The 22,091-nt window shown below is 37.6% G+C and overlaps 1 protein-coding gene across 5 annotated transcripts in view; it reads left to right on the top strand.

Moving 5' to 3' along the window:
• Nucleotides 1-22,091, top strand: part of NFAT5 (nuclear factor of activated T cells 5) — a 120,456-nt gene that overhangs the window by 2,051 nt on the left and 96,314 nt on the right. For 3 of the 5 annotated variants that reach the window (XM_047793807.1, XM_047793810.1, XM_047793806.1), the window contains exon 2: nt 179-232. The exons of the other annotated variants lie outside the window; for them this stretch is intronic. In XM_047793807.1, the coding sequence (XP_047649763.1) occupies nt 179-232 (54 nt within the window). The remainder of the gene's footprint in view (nt 1-178; nt 233-22,091) is intronic. 5 annotated transcript variants of the gene reach the window in all.

The following is a 22,091-nucleotide window of genomic DNA, read 5'->3' as shown; positions in this document are numbered from 1 at the left end:
TTAGCATAGAGACTGGTGTAGAGGCAATTTAGCCTTCTTTTGCAGATAATATATTCATAAATATGAACTTTAGCTCTTAAAAATACATGGCAGTTATATAAAAGATGTATGCTATCCTTGGCTTTTTTTTTTTAATCATTCAGCATAAAAAGTACTTAATGCTTTTTGTGTTTTTCAGATTCTCTGAAGTTACACCCATCACAGAATTTTCATAGAGCTGGACTATTGGAAGGTCAGCAAAGTGCCATTTTAAAGCTTATTGTGTGGGCATGCAAAGGCTTTCTCTGAAATGGGAGTTTAAATGAGAAAGTGTGAAACTTTGCAAACTCATACAATGTAGTTTTCTCTTAAAGAGCCTGATCCTTCTTTTAGAGCAGCTGAGTGTTTCAGTGGATTTTGTTGCTGTGTTTGATGTCCTAATTAGCTATTGTATCTGTTTTAAGAAGTCTTGAAAAAAAAAGCTCCCATGAAGTCATTAAAAATAATGTGTTGGGTGTTTTACTTTAGAATTCCTATCTTGATTCTAGTTTTTTACAAAACAAACTGAATATTAAAAGGCTCAAACATTAAGATCACGAATATAATAGAGTGACACCAAACACATATTTAGTTTAAAAAGTCAGAATTTAGAACTTTTTTGTGCTGAGCATTTCAGAATAGCATATTAATTATTTATTACAGAAGCATTGATGTCATTACTACTGCATTATTTTTAAGGATAAGGAAAGCCAAGTAATAAAGATGATGATTGAGCTGTGCTTAGGGAAGGGGTTTTAGAAAGTTCTGGAAATGTTAATAGAATGTGTAGGATAATTTAAACAGCTGACAGGACTTTAGAAAGCTTTATTTTGTGTTATTTTTAGTATTTAAAGACAAAAAAAGGCTATTTGTGTTGTTTTGGTGGTTTTTGAAGTGATTTCACATACGTTATCCTTGAATCTTATAATCCTGGGAATTGGACAGCCAGGATATTAATTTCCCTATTATAAAGATGAGTAACCTGAGCTAAAATTAAGAGACTTAGAGGGGGGAAAGTCATACAGTTGCAGAAACAATGCTTTTGTGTTGTAGTTGGTGCTCTTTACCCAAAGCCAAGCTGCCACTGTAAAATATATTTGTAACCAGTAACTTAAACATTTTATGTTTCACTTAAAAAGACCCTAAACATATAAATTTGACTTGAGTGTAGGCGTTTGCCTCCTATGTGGTAGCCTGGTATAGCAAGGGAAAAAGTGGGTTTTGTAGTTAAGCTTTAAGTTTGAATACCGATTTAGCTACTTATTAGCTCTGTGACCTTGGGCAAGTGATTTTACTTCTTTAAAATTTAATATTCTTTTCTAAAAATGTGTATAATCTCTTAAATTTAGTGAGCTAATGTGTATGAAAATGCTGGTGTCTAGCTTAATGAATACTGGGGCTTGTTTTCCTCTAGTATCTGCTAAATTGTGTTAACTGTAATTTCAAGCATAAAAATTTTCTCAAATTAATTATTGATTATATTTATACTTAAAAAATCCACAGATATATATTAATGTGAAAATCAACTACAATTTGAGGTGAAGAATTTTTAGAAGTGTTTCTTAGTGAAGGAGATTTGTTGTTTTTATTTATATTGTTCATTTTGTGACCGTGTTGTAGAGTCATATGTGTCTGTACAAAAACGCGTCCATTTTCTCGGCAACAAGTCAGAGTGTCATAATTCTAGAGATTATCAGGCAGGAGAAAGATAAGGAAGAAAAGAGTGTTAATTATTTAAGCAAATATTTTTAACAAGTTGATGGAAAAGCAAACATCCACTTAATATGTATGTTTACATTTTTATGCTTAAATACTAATTTTTCATTTTGGTAGAGAAAATCTTCAATTATTTAAAGAAAAACCTCCCTATACAGATTTTATATAAATTGTAAAATGTGCATCAAGTATATCATCCTTTTATATCTTTGATATGAGGTATCATAAGAAAGTCATTTGCTTGTATAGTGAGGGAATTTAATCTATGAACTTTATTTTCAACCTTTTGTTATTGTGTATTCATTATAAAGAATACACCAAAGTGGAGAGAATAAAATGAACCCATCACCAAACTTTTAACAGTTATCAATGTATGTCTAATCTTGTTTCTTTTATCCTGGCTCCTTCTCCAAACTGTATTATTTTAAAGCAAGTATCAGATTTCGTAATCATTTCATGTATAAATACTTCTGTATTATAGTAATAGTTCTTAAATTACTTTTAAAAATACCCCATTTTATTCCAAGAATGCATATTCTAATTTATTTTAGGAAGATGTGGTACAGCAGGAGGCTACTACTTCTAGCATATAGGAGCAATTTATGCTAAAATTGTAGGTTGTGTGGTCAGACTTGGGTTCAAATCCTTGTTGGACATTTGTATGTGACCTCAGCTTAGTCACACTTTTTGTCCTGCAGTTTTCTCATCTTTAAATAGGGGCAATAATAGTATCTTCATCAGAGGTGTTACAAAGATTATTTGAGGGAAATTCATGTAAAGCGTTTAACCTAGCACATAGTAAGTGCTCAATAAAACTTAGCTAAATTGTAAAAATTTAAACAACATATAGTTCTTATTATGTGCCAAGAATTTTACAAATAGGAACTCACCGAACTCTCATAACGACCCCTTGAGACAGTTACTATTATCCCATTTCACAGGTGAGGAAGCTGAGGAAGCTAAGGAAGCATAGGGAGTTTGAGTAACTTATCCAGAGTCACAAAGCTGGTAAGTTGTAGAGTCAAGATCCCCACTCAGGTAGTCTCACTTTAAAGTCTCTGCTCTTAAGTATTGTGCTGTACTGACTCCCTAGATGTCTAATATGAAGTATTGTCCAGTAATGTTTATGTATGTATGCTTTACAACAGTAGTCTAGATTTCTATCTGATAGTTAAAAACTCAGCCCACAGTACAGGGAATTTAATTATCATACAATTTGTTAGTTTTTTTTTTTTAATATAACATGAATTTTACAAATTAAAGTTCTTTTTTTTTTTAGGAAAACAAGGTTGGAAAATCTGCAGTTGGGTATTCAGCTTTAGAAATAGATTCAATACCCTTTTACCATTCATTTTATTTGATATCTTACATATCAGTGCTGTTCCTTCCTTCCATTCCCTCTCCCCCTTTTTAAGAATATGAAGTTGTTTCTTTTTGTTTGTTTGTTTTTCCTTGAGGTATAGTTATCATGTAACATTATATTAGTTTCAAGTTCACAATGTAATGATTTTATATTTATATATATTGGGAAATGATCACCATATGAAGTCTAGTTTATATCCATCACCCTCTGTAGTTGTGCCACTACCTTTTTATTTAATGTAATTGCCTGACAGTGGGAAAAAGGTCAAGCTACTTAATGCAATAATACATAGTCATTAACATAATGTTTCTGATGGTCCCATAATTACACGTGAAACTCTTAATATATAAATAAATCTTTAAAATTTTTTTCCAACAATAGAATTTTATTGCTTATTACAGTAAGAGAATACAAATTCCTATTTAATCAGATGGTTCTTGGTCTGCTCTTAATTCACTCTTGACTCTATTGTAACTTGAAAATGAAACTTGAAAATGATAGTACAGAAAAACATTTTTTATTGCGATCAATATTATGTATAAAAATAGGAGTTCCCTGGTAGCCTAGTGATTAGGATTTGGCACTTTTACCACTGCAGCCCAGGTTCAGTCCCTGGTTTGGGAACTGAGATCCAACATCAAGCTGCTTCATGCCACGGCCAAATAAAATAAAATAAAAGGAGCCATTTTTTATTAGAAAAAGTTGACTCATCCGATTATTTTCTATTAAGTGTAATAGGCAATTAGAAAAAATAAAGATGAAATTGTTCTGGGCTGTTAGTTGGGCCTGATTATATGGTGTCAGAGGATAATTCTTTTAACTTTAGAGAGGTGAAAGGTGTTTTTCAGTAGAAATGTTGCTATTAACTTACGTTTTTTTTTAAGTTTTATTGGAGTATAATTAACTTACAATGTTGTATCAGTTTCAGATGTACAGCTGAGTGAATCAGTCATACATATACATATATCGATTCTTTTTTACCCATATAGATTATTGAGTAGATTTACCTCTGCTATGCAGTAGGTTCTTGTTAACTATATATTTTATACAGTAGTGTGTATATGTTATTTGCATCCTCCTAAATTCCTTCCTCTTTGCCACAGTTTCCCCTCTGGTAACCATAAGTTTGGTTTTGAAATCTGTGAATTTGTTTCTGTTTTATAAATAGGTTCTTTTGTATCATTTTGTTTTTAGAGTCCACATATACGTGATATATAGTATTTGTTTTTCACTTCTCTTACTGTGATAATCTCTAGTTCCATCTGTGTTGCTGGAAAGTGGCATTATTTTGTTCCTTTTTTGGCTGAATAATATTCCATTGTATATATGTACCACATCTTTATCCATTACTGTTGATGGACATTTAGGTTGCTTCCGGTTCTTGTCTGTTTTTTGTTGCTAAGATTTCATATCAAGTTACAGAAAAGAAATTAACATGTCTTTTGTCTGCTTTTGTCTTAATAAAAATCAATGTTAAAAAAACTAACGGAGTGGGTGTTCCTGTTGTGGCTCAGCAGTAACGGACCTGACTAGTATCCATGAAGATGTGGGTTCCATCCCTGTGGCTCACTGGGTTAAGGATCCAGTGTTGTCTTGTAGTGTAGTGTAGGTTGCAGACACGACTCAAATCTCTTGTTGCTGTGGCTGGGACATAGGTTGGCACCTGCAGCTCTGATTCATCCCCTAGCCTGGGAACATCCATATGCCACAGGTGCGGCCCTAGAAAGCAAAAAAAAAAAAGAAAAAAAAAGAAAAAAAAAAGAAAACCTCCAAAGCCCCTGAAAACTAAGAAAGTATAGCATACTAATTATAAGCATGCATTTGAATGAAAAGGTAGAAATATTCTTTATGGATTAACTGTAGATGATAATTTCAGCTTCAGCTTCCAAATACAAATAAAACCTGATGTTGTGATGAAGGAGCTATATTTTCGATGATTTGAACTAAAGATGTGATACATGAGATTTTTTCAGTTACTTTCATATGTTCTTAACTCTTAAAATAGATTTTTTTTCTCTTGCTTTTTTAATTTATTCTTTTTTTTTTGTCTTTTTTCTTTTTGTTGTTGTTGTTGTTGTTGCTATTTCTTGGGCCGCTCCCGCGGCATATGGAGGTTCCCAGGCTAGGGGTTGAATCGGAGCTGTAGCCACCGGCCTACGCCAGAGCCACAGCAACGCAGGATCCGAGCCGCGTCTGCAACCTACACCACAGCTCTCGGCAACGCCGGATCGTTAACCCACTGAGCAAGGGCAGGGACCGAACCTGCAACCTCATGGTTCCTAGTCGGATTCGTTAACCACTGCACCACGACGGGAACTCCTTTTTTTTTTCTTTATTTATTCTTTTTTTTTTTTTGTCTTTTGTCTTGTTGTTGTTGTTGTTGTTGCTATTTCTTTCTCTTGCTTTTTTTAAAAGTTTTATTGAAGTGTAGTTAATTCACAAGGCCGTGTTTTTCCTCTTTCTTTTATTTTTAATTCTTATTTGATAAGTAGGTAATGATTATTACTGCTGGCCAGCCATGAATCCTTATTGCTCTTTTCCCATTCAGAGACATTATTATTAGTCCTTTAGTAAATTTGGTACTTGATTTTGAAAGAGACAGGAACAGAAAAGTTACTAATAAATAGTGAGCCAAGTTGTTGTTTACTCTTATCTTTATAAATTTAGTTTTATTTATTTATTTATTTTTTAAGGGAGAGGGGGCCACACCCATGACATGCAGAAGTTCCAGGGCCAGGGATCAGTCCTACACTACAGCAGTGACCTGAGCCATAGCAGTGATGACACTGGTTCCTTAACCCACTGAGCCACCAGGGAACTCCCAATTTAGTTTTAGTTTAAAAAAATCTATGTGAAGCAGTCTTTGTAGGACATGTCAAAAGAAACAGTATTGGCAAAGAGAAGAAAGAATAATAAATTCCATGTTAGTAATAATTGAAAGCATTTTTGAGCAATATGTGTATACCAGCATTTTATAGATATTTTTCACATTTATCAGTAGTGAAAATGTCACGTAGTATTGGTATCCTTATTTCATAAATGAGCAAACTGAGGTACAGAGGGATTCACCAATTTTCCTGAGGTCACTTAGCTAGTGGAGGAGGCTGGAATTCGAAACTTCACTGTTTTAACCCCAGAGTTTTGAATTTATACTGAGTCTCTTATAGTACAAACATTTGATAATTGGCACTTACACTTCAGTCCCTAATAAAGGATTACACCACTGCTTAGATGATGTAAAGAGTGCTTTGTGTAGATTTCTTTAGCTTTGCAATTCCTATAATGAGGGAAATTCTATAAACCACCCATAAAAATCAGTTAAGATGATGATGATGACTCTTGTGAAGAACATTTTAACTTTCAAAATTAGCAAATCATTACCTGGCTTTGGTGGGTGTTTTTAAGATTTAGCTGAGGCACATCGCTGGTTGAACTACCTCTGTTTTGACTGATGATGGTGTTCAGAATAGAAAAGGCAGGGGAAGGGTAAGCAAGCCACCTACTAAGGAGAACCGCTGTAAAAATGGAGAGTACCATGGGGCTCTTGATTTCTCTGGTAGTAGTTTTATGGAAGCATACAAATCCTTACACCTTTTTTCTGCTGGTACGTTTTGGAGCCTAACTAAACCTCAGAAGAGATGAGCAACAGAAAGAAGCAGTACTCAGAGTGTTGGGAATTAGTTCTTTCTTATTGTGGTTGGTGTTTGTTTCTGAACTTCCTGAAAATTCCGTTTTAGGCAGTAGAATATTTGGATTTTAATTTTAGTTATGCTTTGAGACCATGTGGAAAATCGTGTAAGCATTCCTTTTCAGCAGAGACGTTATCAGTCTTGCTTACCTAAGAGCTGTGAGGAAGAACAACTGAACTAATGTTACAGGATTTTGAAAACTATGAAATGCTATATGAATAGTGAGTGATACTTTGTATAGGGCCGTATTAATTTACTTTGGTCCTTCTTTCAAATGTCTCTCTCTCTCTTTTTTTAAGTCTTCCCATTCTACCCATGTCTCCATTTCCTCATGGTATTCTACATTTTGTTTGTTGGTTCTGCTGTTAATCTCTGTATGCTTTCTCTCTTTGCCCTCTGTTTTAAAAAACAAACCATCTTTATAGAGGTACACGGGGATACTCATTTTAAGTGCTCCTTGAATTCTTAACACATGTGTATACTTTTATGTAATCACTGAAGACAAGGTGTAGAACATTTCAGTCATCTTTTGTAATCAGTTCTGCTCACTGCAGCCCTTCAGGCAACTACTGATCTGTTTTTCCTTACCATAGATTAGTTTTGTCTTTTTAAGAATTTCGTATACATGGACTTATACAATATACACTATATATATACTTTTTTTTTTTTGTCTTTTTGACTTTTCTAGGGCAGCTTCCCACAGCACATGGAGGTTCCCAGGCTAGGGGTCTAATCGGAGCTGTAGCCACCGGCCTACACCAGAGCCACGGCAACGCGGGATCCGAGCCGCGTCTGCAACCCACACCACAGCTCTTGGCAACGCCGGATCCTCAACCCACTGAGCAAGGCCAGGGATTGAATCTGCAACCTCATGGTTCCTAGTCGGATTCATTAACCACTGTGCCATGATGGGAACTCCCAATACACGCTATATTTATATATATACAGTGTGTACTCTTTTCTCTTTAACTTTTGTTGTTCAACCACCATAACTTTCTAAAAAGGAGAACTAGTTTTTTAAAGGACATAAAGTTAATGACATTTTAAAATCGCTTAGGTAGTCCTATATTCTATAATGTAGCAAGTGTAGTTTTTTAAAAAATGTTTTTATACTTATGTATATATAGGTTACTTATAATGTTATTTATTCATTCACTCAAAATGAATTTACACTTATATCCTGGTCACGTATTGCTTGTAGTTCAGTAGAAGAGATTTTATGTAAATAAATAGTGATAACGTAATTTTAAAGGGTTTTGTAATTCAGTCTGGAATGAAGAATGAAGTTAATATGAAGTTCTTATTTGTTAATAGGAAAATACTTTGGTGTAAAGTATACTTGAGCATATAGTTTGCCTATATACTTAATAATTGTGAATTGAAGTTTAAAACTTCAAACTTTTTTTTTTTTTTGTCTTTTTGCCTTTTCTGGGGCTGCTTCCCACAGCATATGGAGGTTCCCAGGCTAGGGGTCAAATTGGAGCTGCAGCCACTGGCCTACGCCAGAGCCACAGCAACTCGGGATCTGAGCTGCGTCTGCAACCTACCCCACAGCTCACGGCAACGCCAGATCGTTAACCCACTGAGCAAGGGCAGGGACCGAACCCGCAACCTCTTAGTTCCTAGTTGGATTCGTTAACCACTGCGCCATGACGGGAACTCCCTCTTTTTTTTTTTTTGAATAGTATGTCTTCAGAGGGTTATAGAGTTGCAGAGTATGTAGGAGCTCTACTTTTTAATACTCTGGTCATTTCTGTAGGTTAAGCATAAAGGTATAAACAGAATATGAGCTTTTCATCCCATGTAAGTGAGTACTATCTTGTGCTTAACTATTAAAGGTAATAATTTTGAATAAAATCAAGTTTTCCTGCTAATCATATATGCTATACACTGTACTGCTAATTTGGACATTAGACATTAAAATACTTTTGTTAAACAGTGTAGCAGAACAATTAAATATTCATGGGGACCTAATTAACCTTAAATATTTGTTGAATTAAAATTTTCGTTATAGTTGTTTAGGTAAGTCGATAAAACATCTTGTGTTTAAAAGTGTGTCTCCTGGGAGTTCCCGTTGTGGCTCAGTGGTTAACGAATCCGACTGGGAACCATGAGGTTGTGGGTTCGATTCCTGGCCTTGCTCAGTGGGTTAAGGATCTGGCGTTGCTGTGAGCTGTGGTGTAGGTCGCAGATGGAGCTCGGATCCCGCCTTGCTGTGGCTGTGGTGTAGGCCTGTGGTGTAGGTCGCAGATGCAGCTCGGATCCCGCCTTGCTGTGGCTGTGGTGTAGGCCGGTGGCTACAGCTCCGATTGGACCCCTAGCCTGGGAACCTCCATATGCTGCGGGTGTGGCCCTAGAAAAGGCAAAAAGACAAAAAAAAAAAAGTGTGTCTTCTAATAGTGAAACATCCAGACACAGGCTTAAGTTAACAAACAGTTGCCCTTCACAATAGAGTTGTAAATAGAAGTCTTAGAGGATTTGTTACTCTCCTTTTTTCCATTTTTTAAGTAGTGAGGTGGTTTGTTGGGTTTTCACTTTGAAAGGAAGATTTTACTTGAAAAAATACAACTGTAGGAAGTTTCCTTTTGGTGCAGTGGATTAAGGATCTGGCATTGCCATAGCTGTGGCGTAGGTCACAATTGCATCATGGGTTTGATCCCTGGCCCAGGAACTTCCACATGCTGTGAGCGCAGCCAAAACAAAAAACAAAAAACCTACTGTAAATTGAAATTAATGATAAATTAGTGTTCATAAATGTAAATATTCAATTTATAAGCACCTAGGTAATAGGCAATTATAGGGACTTTAGAGGCAATGTAAATTAAAAGTTTACTTAGAAGTTTTTATAAAATTGTACTGTGAGCTGCAAGGCTTTTTTCTGTATATTTTTTTTTTCCCTTTTTATGGGCACATTTGTGGCACATGGAAGTTCCCAGGCTAGGCGTCAAATCAGAGCTCAGCTGCTGGCCTACACCACAGCTGCAGCAATGCCAGATCCAAGCTGAGTCTGTGACCTATGCCGTAGCTCATGGCAATGCTGGATCCTTAACCCACTGAACAAGGCCAGGTTGCAGATACAGCTCAGATCCAGTCTGGCTGTGGCTGAGGTAGGCCTGCAACTGCAGCTCAGATTTGACCCCTAGCCTAGAATTTCATATGCTGTAGGTGCAGCCATAAAAAGAAAAAACAAAACCCCCCCAAAAACAACACTTGAGAGCTTTAGTATTAAAGTATTAGATTATCCTTGTGTTCAGGAAATGAAACCCAAACCATAATAAGATAATTGGCTGTAAAATATTAGAATCAAGGAGTTCCTCCTGCTGTGGCACAACAGGCTCGGTGGCATCTCTGCAGTACCAGGATGCAGGTTTGATTATTGGCCCAGCACAGTGGGTTAAGAGGATCTCGTGTTGCCACAGTTGTGGCACGTAGGTTGCAACTGTGGCTGGCATCTGATCTCTGGCCTGGGAGCTCCATATGCCATGGGGTGGCCAAAAAAAAAAAGAAGAAAAAAATAGAATCAGCTGTAGAATTAAAGTTGCAATAGACCGTAATGAACTTTTTTTTTTTTGTCTTTTTGCTATTTCTTTGGGCCGCTTCCGCGGCATATGGAGGTTCCCAGGCTAGGGGTCGAATCGGAGCTGTAGCCACCGGCCCACGCCAGAGCCACAGCAACTCGGGATCCGAGCTGCGTCTGCAACCTACACCACAGCTCACGGCAACGCCGGATCATCAACCCACTGAGCAAGGGCAGGGACTGAACCCGCAACCTCATGGTTCCTAGTTGGATTCGTTAACCACTGCACCATGACGGGAACTCCCGTAATGAACATTTAATAAAGTCCAGTATTTGTTTAAAAAGTTATACTGGATGGTATTTTTCTCAAAGACAGGGATTATACCTTGCATTTTCTTAACATCTGTCGTAAGTGCTTTGTATCTGCAATTGATATTTATTTATTTATTAATTGCTTTTTAGGGCTGTACCCACGGCATCTGGAAGTTCCCAGGCTAGGAGTCAAATTGGAGCTATAGCTGCTGGCCTACGCCACAGTCACAGCAACACCAGACCCAAGCTATGTCTGTGACCTACACCACAGCTCATGGCAACGCCAGATCCTTAACCCACTGAGTGAGGCCAGGGATCAATCCAGCAACCTCATCACTATTCGGATTCGTTTCCCCTGCGCTACAGCGGGGAACTCCTGAAATTGATGTTTATCGAATAAATGAATGAATACCACATCCAGAAAAGAAGGAAGGAATGGTATTGGAAGTCCGAGAGGATTGTGCTGTAGTTATAGACAACTGTGTAGAAAGCTTTAATTGGAACAATGGCATTTAAATGATGACAGATTGAAGCCTAGGCCTTTAAAGAATTATAGCTATTTCGGAGTTCCCGTCGTGGCGAAGTCGTTAACGAATCCGACTAAGAACCATGAGGTTGCGGGTTCGATCCCTGGCCCCGCTCAGTGGGTTAAGGATCTGGCATTGCTGTGAGCTGTGGTGTAGGTCACAGACGCGGCTCGGATCCCGAGTTGCTGTGGCTCTGGCGTAGGCCGGCGGCTACAGCTCCGATTTGACCCCTAGCCTGGGAACCTCCATATGCTGCAGGAGCGGCCCTAGAAAAGACCAAAAATAATAATAATAATTATAGCTATTTAATCTGTAAAGACAAATGTTTACATGATTAAGATGAAAATAGAGGTGGATTTGTTCACTAAACTCAGAATATTCAAATAAGAAGGTTCTTTTGAAGCTTGAAACACTCTAGGACAAAATGTATGACAGTGTAATATAGTGAGCAAAAGTTCTCTTCAGGGAACTTTTAAACACTGCAGAATCTAATAGAATCTCAAATGGTTAGTTAAAGAGATATTAGGACCATTATGGATAATTGAGAAAGTTAGAGATGTGACATTATGGCATAGAAGATGTCTGGTGCCTTTATCAGAAAATAAAATTGTTCCCAACAGGCCATTTTCTCCCCTCAGTTTTTGGGATGATTATTTTTTGGAAGGTGGTCTTAATAAAAAAGGGTTTTCAAAACTCTGTGCTCCATAGAACAGAATAACCAGTTAACACGAGATAGTTACAGAACTGTAGATAGACCTTTTTTTTTTTTTTTGTCTTTTTTGCTATTTCTTGGGCTGCTCCGACGGCATATGGAGGTTCCCAGGGTAGGGGTCGAATCGGAGCTGTAGCCACCAGCCTACGCCAGAGCCACAGCAACGCAGGATCCGAGCCGCGTCTGCAGCTCACGGCAATGCCGGATCATCAACCCACTGAGCAAGTGCAGGGACCGAACCCGCAACCTCATGGTTCCTAGTTGGATTCGTTAACCACTGCGCCAAGACGGGAACTCCCTAGATAGACCTTTTGAATCAACTTCAGCTCTATATAACCTAGCTTTCTCAACTCTTAATTGGCCTACTTTATTTGGGACTTTAGTAAAGTAGGGTCTGGGTGTGGGTGTATGTGAGGACCATTCCAGTCAAACTCTGCCCCCCAACAACTGTTAAAATTTCTCTTGTGATTTTTAACTGCTATTTTCCAGGAGCAAACCTCACTGTAAAAATATAAGTCAGTGGGAGGTAGAACTTAGCAATATTATTTATAGGTACATTTAAAAAATATATCTCTCTGTGTCTACATCTATCTCTATATATCTCTATATTTTTCATGTACAGAAACACTGCATGGTAATATTTTTAGCCTTTAATTTCTGCTGATCCTAGGAATAGCATAACATTTGAAACATTGACTTGGGGCTGTGTTATATACCATACTTGTATTGATTTCATTGGTGTAATACTGCTACTTTTGGAACAACTGTGTTAAAAGTTAAGAATACTTTTTAGGGAGTTCTCATGCAGCATGGTGGTTTAAGGATCCAGCGTCGTCGCTGCTGTTGTGGCACGGGTTTGATCCCTGGCCTGGGAACTTCCACATGTTATGGGTGCCGCCCCCCCATCACAAAAAAACCCTTCTTAAATATTATTTTCTGCTAGAAATTAGTCTTTGAATAATGGATTATGAGATTCTTAACTCCAGAAGAGTTGTGTTTTGTTTGTTTTTTTTGTGGGTTTTTTTGGTCATTTTATTGCTATTATTGACATTCTTCTTTTTTTTCTTTGCAGAAGTTACTGGGCCAGAGATCATACTTGACCCACAGCAGTGACAGTGCTGGATCCTTAACTTGCTAGGCCACCAGGGAACTACTCTTTTTTTTTTTTTTTAATGAAAAAACATTTCATAGAGATATAATTGACATGTAAATTGTATTAGGGAAGTTCCCATCATGGCTCAGCTGTAATGAATCCAAATAGTATCCATGACGATGGGGGTTCAACCCCGGGTCCGTGGGTTAAGGACCCGGCATTATTGTGAGCTGTAGTATAGGTTGCAGACATGGCTCAGATCTGGCATTGCTGTGGCTGTGGTGTAGGCCGGCAGCTATAGTTCCAGTTTGACCCCTAGCCTGGGAACCGCCATATGCCATGAGTATAGCCCTAAAAAGACCAAAAAAAAAAAAAAATTTGTATTGGTTTTAGGTGTATAAATAATGATTTGATTGTTATATATGTTGCATATGATATGTTTTTATACTAAATAGCAAATTTTGTTAACATCTGTCAGTGCATATAGTTTTGTTTTTTTTTTTTTTTTTTTTTCTGGGATGAGAACTTTCAACATATACTCTCTTAGCAGCTTTCAGATGGACAATGCAATATTGATAACTAGTCACTGTGCTACACTGTGATATATTTCCAGAACTTATTTATCTTATAACTGGAAGTTTGTACCATTGATGACCTTCAACCATTTCATTCCCAATCCTCACCCTTCCCCCGCCTCCACCTCCCCTACCCCTCAGCCACCAGTCTGTTCTTTGAGTTCAATGTTTTTTATTTTATTTTATTTTATTTTATTTTATTTTATTTTATTTTATTTTATTTTATTTTATTTTATTTTATTTTATTTTATTTTATTTTATTTTATTTTATTTTTTGTCTTTTGTTTTTCTAGAGCTGCACCCGAGGCATGTGGAAGTTCCTAGGCTAGGAGCTGAATTGGCGCTGTAGCTGCTGGCCTATACCACAGCCACAGCAATGCAGGATCCGAGCCATGTCTTTGACCTCCCCCACAGCTCACAGCAACGCTGGATCCTTAACTCACTGAGGAAGGCCAGGGATCGAACCCATATCCTCATGGATACTAGTTGGGTTCGTTAACCACTAAGCCACGACAGGAACCCCATGAGTTCAATGTTTAAAAAAATTTTTTTTGATTACCCATATAAGTGAGATCGTACAGTATTTGTCTTTCTCTGATTTACTTCACTTAGCATAATGCCCTCAAAGTCCATTCATGTTGTTAAATGGCAAGATTTCCTTCTTCTTCTTTTTTTTCTTTTTTGACCACCCTCGGCATATGGAATTTGTGGGCCAGGGATCTTGTGGCAGATCTGAGCCAAAGTTGGGACCTATGCCACATCTGCAGCAACGCTGGATCCTTTAACCCACTGTGCCAGGCCGGATTGAACCTGTGTTCTGGTGCTGCAGAGATGCTGCCAATCCCATTGTGCAACAGCAGAAACTCCCTTTTTATGGCTGAATAATATTCTTATGTGTGTGTATCATATCTTATTTATCTATTTGTCAATGGACACTTAGGTTGTCCATGTCCTGACAGTTATAAATAATGCCACAGTGAACATGGTGTGGCTATCTTCTCAAGATAATTTCATTTTTTTTCAGATAAATATCCAGAAGTGGAATTGGTGCATTGTATTGTAGTTCTGTTTTTAATTTTTTGAGGACCTTCATACTGCTTTCCATAGCAGCTACCCCTGATTAGCACTTTTTATTTGGCAGTACCTGTGGCCTGTGGAAGTTCCTGAGCCAGAGATCAAACCTGTGCCATAGCAGTGACCCAAGCTGCTGCAGTGGCAATGCCTGCTCTTTAACACGCTGTGCCAAAGGACAACTCCTAGTTGGCATTCTATTTTTTTCCCCCTGATTTTTAGGGCCACACCTGCGGCATATGGAAGTTCCCAGGGTAGGGGTCTAATTGGAGCTACACTGGCTAGCCTACACCACAGCCACAGCACTGCTGAGATCTGAGCCACATCTGCGACCTCCACCACAGCTTATGGCAACACCAGGTCCTATAACCCACCGGGTGAGGCCAGGGATCGAACCTGCATCCTCATGGATACATTAGTCAGGTTCATTACTGCTGAGCACAATGGGAACTCTCTGATTGCCATTCTTGAGCACAGGATTGATTATATTTAAATAAAAATGTATCAGTTAAATGAGAGAAACACTTAAGACAATTGTCTATAAACAAACATAATATGAAGAGTCTGACTATTTCATTTTGTTGGTTAGGACAGCTGTTTCTCTATATTTAGTTTAAAAGCAGCAAAATATTGCTTGTGCTAGTAAATATATTTATTTCAGTTATATCTAAGAACATTGAGTTTAGGAGCTCCCGTCATGCTGCAGTGGTTAAACGAATCCAACTAGGAACCATGAGGTTGTAGGTTCGATCCCTGGCCTTGTTCAGTGGGTTAAGGATCTGGTGTTGCCTTGAGCTATAGTGTAGGTCGCAGACTTAGTTCGGATCCCGAGTTGCGGTGGTTCTGGCTTAGGCCGGCGGCTACAGCTCTGATTTGACCCCTAGCCTGGGAACCTCCGTATGCCGTGGGATTGGCCCTAGAAAAGGCAAAAAGACAAAAAAAAAACCCCAGAAAACCCCCAAAAAACCAAAACATTGACTTTAATATATTTTTCATAAATTTGCTAAACATATAAATGTTTTAAAATGAAAACATTGATACAATAAAATATATTAAATATTGATAAGTACAGGAAAAGATTTTCAGTATCATTAGTCATTAGGGAATGTAAAGCAAAGCCACATTAGGATACTACTTCACACCTGCTACAATGGTTATAATCAAAAAGACCAGTAATAACAAGGATGTGGAGAAATCATCTCACACACTGCTGATGGGAATGTTAAACAGTGCAGCTACTTTGTAAAATAATCTGATAGTTCCTCAAAAATTAGACAAAGCTTTACCATGTCCAACAATCTCATTTCTAGGTACATACTCAAGAGAAATGAAAACATTTTGTACTCATAAAATCTTGTACACATATGTTCATATTAGCATTGTTCATAATAGACAAACTATGGAAATAACCCAAATGTCCATCACCTAATGAATGGATGGATAAACGGAATGTAGTATATCCATTTAATGGAGTAATATTTGGCCAGAAAAGAAATGAATTACTTATACATGCTATAACATGGATGAAGCTTGAAAACATGCCTAGTGAAAGAAGCCAATCATGAAAGACCACATATTGTATGATTCCATTTATATGAAAGATATAGAATAGGCAAATCTATAGAGTTAAAAAAAGTAGATTTGTAGTTCCTAGGGGTGGAGGGAGATGAAGGGGGTTTTAATGAAAGGGTTCGAGGTTTACTTTTGAGAGCAATAAAAATATTCTAAAATTTATTGTGATGGTTGTACATCTCTGAGTATACTAAAAGTTAAGTGTCCATCAACAGATGTGGTATATTCATACAAAATGTAGTATATTGAAGGAATATTATTCATCCTTAAAAGGGATTGAAATTCTGATACATCTTACAAAATGGAGTAACCTTGAAAATATATGGTAAGTGAAATAAGCCAGACACAGAAGAATAAATATTGTAAGTTTCTATGAGGTATCTAGAACAGAGACAGAAAATCAAATAGTGGTTACTGGGGACTATGTGGGAGAGGGCAATGAAGAATTATTCTTTAATGCGTACAGGGTCTATGTTTGAGATGAAAAAGTTGTGAAAATGAATAGTTATGATTGTTTCATAAAATTATGAATGAATTTAATGCCATTGAATTGTATACTTAAAAGTAATGGATTCAGGGGTTCTCTTAGGGCGCAGCAGGTTAAGGATCTGGCATTATCCCTGCAATGGCTTGGGTCACTGCTCTGACATTGGTTTGGTCACTGGCATATGCTGTGGGCATGGCCAACAAAATAAAACAACCCAGAAAAATAATGGATACAGTGGTAAATTTTGTTATGTGTATTTTACCACACACACACACACACACACATTATGTTAAAAAATATAATTTTAAGTGTGAGATACACTGATTTCTCTAAATTTAATAAGAGGTAATTGTGGGGTGGCACATGGAAGTGTGCATGTTTTCATTTTCCCACTTAATACATGATATTTTAGTTGTCTAAATCATTTAAATGTGGTTTAAATGTAGATGGGATGACCTAAACACTGAGTGTGCTGTATACATGTGAATAATCAAAAACTAAATTTTGATGAGTGGGACTAGACTACAGATGGCTGTGAAAAATTCATGAAGTAGATAGATTAAGTAGACTTCATTTAGATTGGAAATTTTTTTGACTATTAGTATGCATGGTTGATTCATTTTGTTGATTTCTGGAAAGCAAATGTTTATATTTAGTAGAAGCGGGAGGATTGCACTTTTCCAATAAATGTCACAGAGTTGTGACAGTGAGCCAGGAGGAAGAAAAGCTGCATTAGTGAAGTGAGATACACTTCTGTAGCTGTGGAAACTATGAACCCTACTAAGTTTCAGAAAGGTATTCTCTTTGAATTTGTATTATTAAATAGACATTATAGAGGATAATGAGGACCTTGGATAACTGCTAGGTTAAATGTCAGTGTAATTGGGGAGTTCCCATCATGGCTCCGGGGAAACGAACTCAACTAGTATCCATGAGGACATGAGTTCGGTCCTTGGCCTCACTCAGTGGGTTAAGGATCCAGTGTTCCTGTGAGATGTGGTGTAGGTCGCAGACGTGTTGCTATGGCTGTGATATAGGCTGGCAGCTGTAGCTCCAATCAGACCCCTAGCCTGGGAACTTCCATATGCCGAAGGTACAGCCCTAAAAAGACAAAAACAAACAAAAAGGTATAATTGTATTCACCAAAAGACCTGATTAAGAGGCATTGTTGGGTAGATTAGTATTTGTTTTGTGTGAACATTGAAGTGCCTATTTTTGAAAAATTTATTTATTTTTTGGTCTTTTTTTTGGGGGGGGGCGCACCCTCGGCATATGGATGTTCCTGGGCCAAGGGTCTAATCAGAGCTGCAGCTGCTGGCTGATGCCACAGCCACAGCAATGCCAGATCCAAGCCATGTCTGCCACTTACACCACAGCTCACAGCAACACCAGATCCCTAACCCACTGAGTGAGGCCAGGGATCGAACCCGCAACCTCATGGTTCCTAGTCGGATTCATTAACCACTGAGCCACGACAGGAACTCCCTGAAGTGCCTAATTTATTTGATTTGTTATGGTCTTCAACTACTAAAATACTTTTTATTCAAAAGGATATTTTCTTACATCATTGCCACATCTCAAGTTTTAAGTTTGAGAATAAATGAGAACATGGACATGATTCAATTTAGTGAAGTTAAGTTAATCTTGATCAATATCTGTATGTTTACTGATAAAAGTAATGTGTACAAGTAGGCTTTATGAATAAACAATGTTTTAGGTATAACTTAGGCACTTTGGTAGTTTACAATCATTTTTGTAGAATGCCCAGTGCTTTTAGCAAATACTGATTTGATGATAAATACCCTGACTAGACTATAAGCTTAATATTTCCCCTAATTATGTAGGGGGAAATATATAATTATATAAGGGAAATATACTCCTAAGAATATTTAAGATTAGTTCTACAATCAGGGTTGCCTTTGCTCATTCGGTGGAATTATAATGGGCTGCTTGAGAAGCCAAGCCTCTGAAGGGAGATGGCTGCTAATTCTAAAAATAGAAAGGTAATCTAGAGATGAAAGGTAAATCATTCAGTATTTGTGTTCTCACCGTACTTGTTTGCTTATTTGTATGTAAGTGCATTTCCCCTTAAATTTAGATGTGTTTTGTTTTCTTAAACACTTATACTAGGAAGTATTTCTTGAACTTATTAGGCCTTCTCAGAAACATTAGCTATCATCCAACATAAAAGCAAATTTTTGGAATCTCCCAAATCAAATAGATTTAAAAGTGAAATTTAGCAGTCCTTTATTCTAAGAGCAGAATGAAACAGAAAAAGTAAACTGCAAGAAATTGGAAAAATATTGTAGGTTGGTCACTGTTGTATTGCCCAGAAGAGAAGACCCATCAGATAAGCCAAATTAGAGGAAAATTGGTGGGTAAAAGGTTCTAGGCTTTCTTCCATTAAGAACAATTTGAATATTCACCACTGTCTCTTTCTGGAACAAAGACTAGAGCATTACAGCAGCTCCCATGGCATTTGGAAATTCCCTGGCCAGGGGTGGAATCCAAACTACAGCTGGGACCTACACTGTAGTTGTGGCAATGCCAGATCCTTAACCCACTGTGCCACAGTGGAAACTCCCTTACTTCCTTTTTAGTCAGATGTGGTTCGTCTAGTTTTCCATTAAATGTATTTTTCAGAGATCATGGATTATAGTAAAGATAGTTCTTCATAAAGGGACTGGATAGTGTGTCCTGTGAGAAAAGTACCATTTTAGAAATCCAAATATGCCTGGGCTATACTAGGACAGACAAGCAAATCCACATTTGGATTGCTAAAAATCCTTAAATGTAGTTAAAACGGCAACTCAAATTCAAAGCATAAAATTTGATAAAAATAAGAGAGTATAAAAAGTTTTATGAGGGGATGTTCCCATCATGGCTCAGTAGGTTAACGAGCCCGACTAGTATCCATGAGGACTCAGGTTCGATCCCTGGCCTCACTCAGTGGGTTAAGGATCCTGCTTTGCCATGAGCTGTGGTGTAGGTCACAGACACCACTCGGATCCTGCGTTGCTGTGGCTCTGGTGTAGGCCAGCAGCTATAGCTCCGATTTGACCCCTAGTCTGGGAACCTACATGTGTGGCAGGTGAAGCTCTAACAAAAAAAGACTGAAAGAAAAGTTTTATGAGGAGTACTGTGGTGGCTCTGTGGGTTAAGGATCTGGCATTGTCACTGTAGCACCCTAGGTCACTGCTATGGTATGGGTTCCCTGGCCCAGGAACTTAGACATGCCTTGGGCATGGCGGGGAAAAAAAAAAAAAGGTTTTATGAGTTAAAATAGAATGAAAAGAGTAGACAGAAAAGCAGTGCCCTTAATTTTGGTATTTAACTACAATGAGCAGAAACTTCAGATTTCGGAATCTGTACCTCAGGGTGATTCAGATACCTCCTTTAAGTCTTCAGGGTAAGGCTCTTGAATTCCAAATTCAGGAATTAAAAGCCTAAAGTATCTTTTTTTTATTTTTTATTTTTTAATCTGCAGCAGGAAGGTTTTTTTTTTGTTTGTCTTTTTTTGCCTTTTCTAGGGCCGCTCTCGTGGCATATGGAGGTTCCCAGGCTAGGAGTCCAGTCGGAGCTGTAGTCGCCGGCCTATGCCACAGCCACAGCAACTCGGGATCCGAGCCACGTCTGCGACCTACATCACAGCTCACGGCAACGCTGGATCCTTAACCCACTGAGCAAGGCCAGGGATCGAACCCGAAACCTCATGGTTCTTAGATTTGTTAACCACTGAGCCACGACTGGAACTCCAGGAAGGTTTTTTTCCCTGACAGTTTGTATTTTGTTTTCTTTGTGTTTTGTTTTTCGTGTGACTCTTTGACACCCCAGGTAAAGAGCTCCTTACTTTGGCATTTGTAGGTCTTCTCAGTATGGATTTTAATGAGTGCTAAATACTGGGTTACTTAATACAGGTGTTGTGTTCCATTGCCTCACTCATTTTCTCCATTGAAATAGCATCATATATGCCTAACTTCATAGGAGCATTTCATATCCCATTTTGTGGGGCCAGCGTTCTTGTTTACCGGCAATATTCTTGTTATCTTGACTATGTAGAATTTTAAAACATAAAGGCAACTTGAAAAAACTTTTCTTCTCATTTTTACCGTATTCTCTCCCATAATTGTATATTAATAGTGAGAAGGCATTGTGTGTAGTGGTTAAAGATACGGGCCTTGGAGCAAGACTCCTGGGTTCAGGTTCAGATTATATTGTTCACTAGCTGTGTGGCAGCTTGGACAGGTTCATTGATCTCTCTATGCCTGTTTCCTCATCTGTAAAGTGCTGTTGGTGATAGTGCTTACATCATAGCATTGTGAGAGTTACACGAGTTAAGTAACATGCTTAGAATGGGTGTCTACCATAGGCTACTTAAGTTGCTATTGTTATTACTGAAATACAGTTTCTACATACTTTTTTTGAAAGGAATAAAAAACATACTTTTATTTTACTATCATTAGCACCAAATAAAAAGTGGAAGATGTCACACTCTAAGTGAAGTAGAATAACATCAATATTGGTTTTTTTTGGCATTCTTTGTTTATGGCCATATTTCTTTGGGTGGTTTCTTGATTTATCTGATTGGAGGAATAGTTAAGAGTGCCAAAGTTTCTTAGGTTTGAAAACAAGAATTTGTGCTGGTGCAAGAGCAACTAGACTGCCAGCTATCTCTTCTTTACTAATCTTTATTCTCCAGGGTGTCTGGTTTTCAAGGCTTGGTTTTCTTATTCTGGGTGAAGGGGAAAAGCTTTTGTAGTTGGTTCCAGGTAGCTACCACGGAAAATTTACTTACTTTTGTATTTTATTTGCAGTTCAGTTCATTTGGAGTACCTGTCTGTTGGGGAGAAAAAGTACAGATATTATAGTTAGGAAACAGTATTTTCAGTATCATTTTCATATTTTGCTAGTTGTATTTCTTTTTATCCCTTTATGCTCATTTCTTCTTTAGCAGGGATATTCTGATGTTTATATGAAATAATGGTTTTCATTATGCTAGTGCTTTTACATTATTTGAATGCGAGTCTCCAATTTTCTTTGGATAGTTTGAGAAAAAGATGAAGATATATTGAAGGAAAAAATGTTAACTTTTCAGGACAAGTTATTCTTTTTGGGTGTTGAAAGTATTTCAATAGAAATTTTTCAAAAATTAGAAAAACATTCTTAGATTCAAATAAAATTATACTTTTTTTTTTTTTTTTTTGCTTTTTAAGGTCACACTTGAGGCATATGGAGATTCCCAGGCTAGGGGTTGAATCAGAGCTGTAGCTGCCAGCCTACACAACAGCCACAGCAACGCAGGATCTGAGACGCATCTGTGACCTACACCGAGCTCATCGGCAACACTGGATCCTTAATCCCCTGATCAAGGCCAGGGATCAAACCTGTGTCCTCATGGATGCTAGTCAGATTCATTAACCGCTGAGCCATGACAAGAAC

Source organism: Phacochoerus africanus, chromosome 8, assembly GCF_016906955.1.
Source record: "Phacochoerus africanus isolate WHEZ1 chromosome 8, ROS_Pafr_v1, whole genome shotgun sequence".
NCBI classification, from domain to species: Eukaryota; Metazoa; Chordata; class Mammalia; order Artiodactyla; family Suidae; genus Phacochoerus; species Phacochoerus africanus.
Note: the sequence above shows the minus strand (reverse complement) of the source record. Positions and strands in the feature narration are given on the sequence as shown.